Here is a 7,699-nt window from a genome sequence, read left to right as displayed (position 1 = left end):
TTTTTAAAAATAATTTTTAGCAGAGTTGAGTTAGAAATACATTATTCTTTTATAACGAAAGAATCCCATCTAATGAAATATACTGTAACACAAAATTTCTTTTCTTTATATAATTATACAGCACATTTATACAAATTTTAAATAAAGGGCCAACAACTTTTTTTGATACACATTCAATTTTTCAGCAGTGTTCGTCCAACATTAATATATAATCGGGTAACGTGTCCTGATATTTTTCTTTTGCAAGCTGCACAAGATGTTTATAATAAAAATTATACCACATTTTTACAATTATTTATTCACATTAAATAAATATTTTAGATTATACTTGTCAAAAAAAAGAATAAATCTTTATTGTAATATTTAATACATATTTTGTAAATATTTTTATAATATTATTATAATAAATTTTTCTATATTTTATCTTCTCTTCAATGTATGTAGGATAGCGCAAGAACATGTATGACATATTTTCGTAAATATATTTATAAAAGTTTAGTTATAAATCATTTTTATAAATATTTTATGCTATGTCGGCTATTCATATATTGCTGAATAACAAAAATTTAAAAAATCTGTATTTTTTGTAATAGGTTCTGGTAACATTACAGCTCTCCCGACTATACGTTGACATGAAATATATTTAGAGAATAAGAAAAAATACATAGAATAGATAAAAATTTTTTAATAGCGGCCAAAAGTTTTTAAATACTTATAAATTATTTATCAATATTAAAATTGTCCAAAAATGTGTATAAATAAAATGTTTTTTTTTACTTTATGTTGGCATGTAGCAAATTTTTATCGTTTTGGCATTGCATCCTCTAGACAGCAAATGTTAATTCTAATAAGAGAAAAAAAAATGGAGAAAAAAGTAAACTTTGTTTGTGTTTTTACATTTTGACTAGCGTACATTGAAAAATTAAAATTTTTCGTGTGTTCACAATAATTTATTTTATTTGACAAGTTGTACATTAGTATTAAGATCTCTTGGCCGGTATGTATGTATATGGTCCGACTGTTTTACTTCTTGGTAAATAAGTCAACTATACTTCCCTTACAACACATCCGTCTAACGAACGTTCTATGAACGTCATGCAGACATTTGGACATCCTCAGGATGTTGGCAAGACGGGTATGCTGCATGGTTGGTAAATCCATGTTTTTCATAAATACACATTTACGTGATAAATAAATGTATCAAGAAGTTGAAAACATTTGGTCCTATGCCATTTAAAAATTAGATTTGAACTGCTTAGACTTACTTTTCAAGCCATCCTTTTTTCCGGGATAACCTGGCAATAGATGGAGGCTTCTTGTGTGCAGAATGTACACCCATTGTACACTTGTATAGCACAACTTGTCACTACACGAAAAACTTTGCCTAAACGTTGCCTGGACACAACGTTCTTTCACCGTTACTGTGTAGCGATTGATTTCCGCGATGCTTATGTTTTTGTTTCTTTCCGCGCTTCGCGGTTCACTATCCTTTTCTCTCTGCGTGCGTTCGTTTTGACGCTCAGAGTGTTGTGTATGTGTATTCATGTTTGATGAATACTTACAGAGCTCAATAATTCATAATAATTCATAATATGCTTTTATGTTTTTATTCGGTTGCGGGTTGTGCGTGCCCTATGTATAACATTATCTGTGATAAGTCTATTTATTTTGCCAGATAATGTTATAACATTTTTATAAATTTTCCGAATTAAAATCATTTATTTTTAATGCAGATTATTTTAAAAAGTAATTTTTTAAAGAAATTTACTAGTTTTATTATTCACATTTTGTATGATATTCAATAGAATTTTATCTAGTTGTGACACTCAATGTATTTCCACAAATATTATATTTCAGCAAGCTATTGAACATTATACAATAAAGCAAAAGCGGTTTATAAAAAAAATGTAAATATTTTAACACTATGTCATTAAATATTAATAGTAATATTTATCAAAATTTATTGTATTCATATATTCTTATTAAAGTTGCAATTATTAAGTTTATAATTTCATAATAACTAATCATACTTTAATTAAACAAATAATATGACAATTATAATGATTTATGTTTCAATTTATAACTTTATAGTTGCAACTTTTGTTATTTTTCTTATTTTTACTATTGCTAATAAATCACTTGATAACAAAATGCGCGCGTAGTGAATTCACAGAGCGCGAATGCCGTATGGATTATCTGCACGGTGTGAGCTCACGTTTTCTGACAGATACGTCAGTATATTACTACGTTTACACGGCCCGGCTTACGCCGAAGTTATAACATCGATGTAATAAAACTGGCTAATAACGAATACTCCTCAGAAGAATGGAAAGATTGTGATTAGTTAGTATCATAACATCGATGTTGTAACTTCGGCGTAAGTTGGGCCGTGTAAACGTAGTACATGAGAATTATATCGGTCGCATGCGTGCGGTACTCATGCGTGCAAGCGATGTGAACCTCAAATGCGTTCTCCAAATAATACTCATATTGTTTGCATGCATGCATACAGCACTCAAAAATTGTAATCATTGCCCATTTTTTATGTTTCAATGAGCACACATTATTTAAAAAATGTTTGTACAAACATTTTAACAACTTTTGCAATAAAAGTTTTTCAAATTTTTTTTTACGTTAATAAATATTTTCCCAAATCATTATTTCAAATATTTAATGTTACATAAACGTTAAATAAATATTAAATAAATATTTTCTCAAAATCATTATTTTAAATATTTAATTAATGTTAAATATTTAATAAATATTTTTGTTATAATAAATTGTACAATGAAAAATTAATATAGATGTTAAAAAAACAAAATATTGTGTGCTGATTGGGATACTTTGCATTATGTTACGTATCAATGTTTTTTTTTCTTTTTTATGATTTACAATTAAACATTAATCATATTATTATTTACAATATCTTTAGTAAAAGCATAAAAAGTATTTGAAAAAAATGCACAATAATTGAAAGTTCATATAATATTTTGTTAATTTATTAATTTTATATAATATGTGAGAGGGACTTGTTCGATTACGTTGCGATTGAGCACAGCGTGCTCCCATCACATTGTGAGGGCAGCATGATACGTTCTTGTGCGTACACTCCGCGCTAACACTCGGCTGCCGCATACACGCGAAGCCGCGCACGTCGTGTTTCCTGGCAGCGCGGCGGAGGTCGGGGTGCAGGCAGACAGTAGTGGGGAACGTTTCAATAGCGCATCTTCCTCGCTCGACGCTGGGTCGAGAGAGAAGACACGAATCGACACGCTACCATGGAGAAACTCAAATAAGAGAAATTTATAACTATAATGTCTCTATCATACTTTAATTAACTAATGATATAACCAATGAAATGATTTATTTTTTAGTTGATAACTTTATAGTTGCAACTTTTGTTTTTATTTTTTTAAATTTTACTATTGCTAATAAATATATTGTATTTGAGGTCGTTCATATTGAATCTTAGTTCGTTTACGTATATTTGCCTAGATGGCGTTCAAAATGCTATTTCAAAGCAAACTACGGGAGTTAGTTATCTATTTACTTATATGATTTGTGATAGGCTTCGCCGCGTGATCTGCGAAAATATAGTGAATTGCAGTGAACAGCAGATAAGGGCAAAATGCCACGAATTCCACGCAAATGTAAGTATTATATAATAAAAATTTATAATACACACACACACACACACACACACACACACACACACGAGAGAGAGAGAGAGAGAGAGAGAGAGAGAGAGAGAGAGAAGTGAGTGAGTGATAATTGTACATTGTCCAACGATTCGTTCCTTGGGGCGCTCCACGGTGTAAGGAAGACGTGGATTTTTCTCGATCGAGCAACTATTTTGTACCGATCAATAATTAAGTCGATATTTTAATCAGGTGCTAGTTATACTTCGCGTTTCCCTTGTCCTGCGAGGAACGAATACCAAGGAACAAAGTATAGTCGGAGAGTGTACAGTAGGCAAAATATGTAATTATTTATTATTTTCTTTTTTTTTGTTACAGCGAAAAGCGACGGCGCCACGCCTGACAAAAATGATACCCCTCCTCGAACACCCTTCTCACTAGCAGAAGAAAGAGAAGAGTGGAGGGAGGAAGAGAATCGCCGGCGGAGGGAAGAAGAGAGGGAAGGAGGAAGAAGAGGAGGAAGAGGGGGAGGAAGAGAAGAAGGAAGAGGAGAAAGAGAAGGAAGAGAAGGAGAAAGAGGAGGAAGAGGAGGAAGAGGAGGCGGAAGAGGAAGAGGAGGCTTCCTACATAAAAATGTAAGTAATTTATAGACACTTGTATAACTGTTTGTACTGTATGTCCTTCCATTTAGCAAACTAAGTTTTATGTCAAAATGACATACACATTTTGATGTAAAAATGACAGTTCGCTATTTGGATCTGTTTATATATTTTCATATATATTCATAAAATATATTTTTTTGTTGCAGCAAGTCAACCAAATGGTGCGGCGGGCGATACAGAAGGAAAGGAGGCGGATGTATGCTGGAGGATACGCATCATATCAAGCGTACGTTCCTCCAGCATACGCAGCACCGCCTCCTTTGCCGCCGATGCAACATCCAATGCCAATGATGCCACCGCCGCCGCCGCCGCCAACGCCAACACCACATACATATGGTTATTACTACCGATATCAATAAAAAACTATATAAAAAAAAATATGTAAAGTAATATATATATATATAAACAATATTAAAAATATATATATTAAAAAAAAAATAGTATACGTTATTGATTTCTCTCTCTCTCTCTTTCCCCCTTTTCCCTCTCTCTCTTTCTCTCTCATTCTTTCTTCTCTCAAATAACACATATACACACCCATATATGCACGCACGCACACACACACACACACACACCCACCCACACACACACACACACACACACACACTCACACGCTTGCACCCACGTTTACAGCACGTACGCATGTAGGACACACGCTTATACGCATGCAGCCACATAACATCAATTTAATGTAAAAAACGAAAAAAAAATTTTTATTTGGTACGTAGAGCTGTCACACGATGAAAATATTTGCTTAGTGTGCAAAATCTATGATATATATACACAAAATAAAACCTTATTCCCCTAGGGATAATATATGCGAATAATATCCTGCAATTCAAAGTAAGATTGAAAGTCTAGAAAAAAAGATTACCTCAAATAAAATTTTTATAATTGCAAATCTAGATACAAGACGATGAAAAGAGGAATCTCATTGCACGCACGCATTTTGTAGAAATGTACTTGCGATTTCATTATATGCATTATATTGCATTACAATATTCAAAAATGTATGCAATGAGATACATTTGGGAGAGAAAAAGCGAAAACTCGTAATTGTAAAAAATGTATACATTTTTATACACGAACAGACTTAGATGTCTAGCCAGTCTGGCGATATACGAACAGGATATACGAACAGTCTTACATGACGATGGCGGCACCATCTATCGCAAGAGTCAGCAACTATTTTTATAGAGAGACTCCTCTTTCATCGTCCTGAATCTGGATTTGCAATTATACAAATTTTATTTGAGCTAATCTTTTTTTCTAGGCTTTCAATCTTAGTTTGAATTGCACGATATTATTCGTTTATGTTATCTCTAGGGGAATAAGGTTTCATTTTGTATATATATATCGTAGATTTTGCACACTAAGCAAATATTTTCATCATGTGATAGCTCTACGTACCAAATAAGAAATTTTTTTTCGTTTTTCACATGAGATTGATCTTATTCCTTTAGATTTTGGTGCGTACTTTAATTATATAAAAGAGTTTTGTGATTCTATAAAGCCAATTAAAAAATTAGTTAAAATAAAAAATGTCGGTAAAACAGACAACTTTAGAATCCCCTTAACGTTAAAAAATAGAGTTTCATCTTTTTTTATGGTGCGGTATACATAACAGTGTAATAAAATAGCATTGAAGTAATGTAAGTTGCTATCGTTATGCATCAATGATTTCTTTTAATTAGTTTTATCTTTTATGTCATCGTGAGTATACATGTAATATTGTCGTGCTCAAATAATTGAAAGCTATGTGAAATGTATGTTAATAATAATTAAATATCTCACAAAAACAAAAAAAAAATTATTTTAAATTATTGTTGTAAAGTACTCTTCGAACCATTCAACTTTTATTCAGAACATTTTTCTCTATCTCTTACAGTTTCGACGATACACGCTTCGAAAAAACAAAACCGATTTTTTTCAAAGGGGTGTTTCACCCCTAAAAGTGAGAGTGGGGACGTATAAAAAAATACGTGTCCCTTATTTTGATCTGTACGACAACGTATTAAAGACTCGTTAAAATCGAAGGGGAACACTTTCATAGTGCACGGACGGGTGCGCGTACCATGCATTATGGAGTGGTTTTTAATTATTTAAAAAAAATGGAAATGTTGCAACATAGCTTTGTCATATACCGTTGAATTCGTAATAAAATAAGCTTTATTTTGCTTATAAAAAAAAATAAAAATTTTGAAAAAAAATAGGTAGGTGGTGGGGGAAAGTATTAAAAAAAATAAAAAAAACTTTTTCTTTATCACTGTTATAAAGTACTCTTGCAGCCATTCAACTTTTATTCAGAACATTTTTCTCTATCTTATAGTTTCGACGATATTTGCTTGGAAAGAAAAATTCCGATTTTTTTCAAAGGGATGTTTCACCCCCTTAAACTGAAATTGGGCACCAACAAAAAATATTTTTGTGTTACGGATGAACTCCTCTATGTGTACACCAAATTTCAGAATTTTTTGAATTTTCGGGTTGCCAAACGTTCCTTGTCAGCTATTCCTTTAAAGAATGGAATGACTATCAACTGTGATTAGCTTTTTTTTTTTTTTTGATAACGGAGAGGAAATGCGTTACCGCATACCCCAGGCCTCGGGGGAGGCCTGGTGGTTATGTGGGGCTCTTCCCCGCCGACGACGTGTCGGCGGGGACATACCCACTAAAACCTCTCCGGGTGTCCTGCCCTGGTCCATAACTGGGGGGCTCCGGAAACGCGTGCAGCATACTTCCGGAGCCCCCCGGACCTGTCGGCCAAGCCGACTCGTCTCGCCGGGGGCACCCTAACATTGGGTCCCCCGGCAGGGCATCAAGGCTTTATCTGCCTTAGGTCGGGGAGAGGGGACACCGTCCCCTCCCCGCCTCTTCCCCTGTTGTTGTTGGTGGTATGGGCCCGGGGTTCCGGCCCCCGCCGGAGTGATCCCGGGCCTAGCCGCGCCTTGTAAATAGGCGTCGGCTCCCGCAAAATTCACGGGAGATGAATAGATGGCCATCTCCATCCGGCGGGTCAGGGAGGGCTCTCTCCCTCCCATTTATGCGTGGGAGGGAGGCCCTCCCTCTGTGTTACGATGGCCCTCACCCGTCGGGATTACTTGTTGCGGCTCGCTTTCTCGCCCTGCTTCGGGTCCGCAAGGCCGGGCCTTCGGCAGGGGCGAGAGGGGCCTCGTCCAGCGGGACGCTGCCATTACCCCCCCCCTCCTCCTCCTCGATGGTCGGGAGAGAGGGAGATACGGCCCCCTCAGTCCCCCTTCTTCTTCTCTTACGGGGGGGACCCCCACCGCCTCGTGGGTCCGGGCGGTCTCGCGGAGGACGGGGGTCCCCGCCGCCTCCTCCGCCTCCTCGGGGGGGTCGACGTCTGCGGCGGCCTCTCCCCCCCGGTCTTCCTCCTCT

The 7,699-nt window shown here is 35.7% G+C and overlaps 1 protein-coding gene across 1 annotated transcript; it reads left to right on the top strand.

The window, feature by feature from the left end:
• Positions 1–4,231: 4,231 nt before the first annotated feature.
• On the top strand, positions 4,232–4,713 carry LOC120357203 (acrosin-like). The gene is made up of 2 exons (XM_039447119.1): positions 4,232–4,273; positions 4,447–4,713. Exon 2 carries the CDS (start codon positions 4,459–4,461, stop codon positions 4,657–4,659), a length of 201 nt encoding a protein of 66 aa, XP_039303053.1. The 5' UTR covers positions 4,232–4,273; positions 4,447–4,458; the 3' UTR covers positions 4,660–4,713.
• Positions 4,714–7,699: the final 2,986 nt, after the last annotated feature.

This window comes from Solenopsis invicta, chromosome 3 (genome assembly GCF_016802725.1).
Source record: "Solenopsis invicta isolate M01_SB chromosome 3, UNIL_Sinv_3.0, whole genome shotgun sequence".
Lineage (NCBI taxonomy): Eukaryota > Metazoa > Arthropoda > Insecta > Hymenoptera > Formicidae > Solenopsis > Solenopsis invicta.
The sequence above is the reverse complement of the archived record's forward strand: the minus strand, read 5'-3'. Positions and strand labels throughout refer to the sequence as shown.

Bases quoted from the DNA above. Each gene is read 5' to 3' on its own strand.
- LOC120357203 (XM_039447119.1), top strand. From the start codon at position 4,459: ATGGTGCGGCGGGCGATACAGAAGGAAAGGAGGCGGATGTATGCTGGA.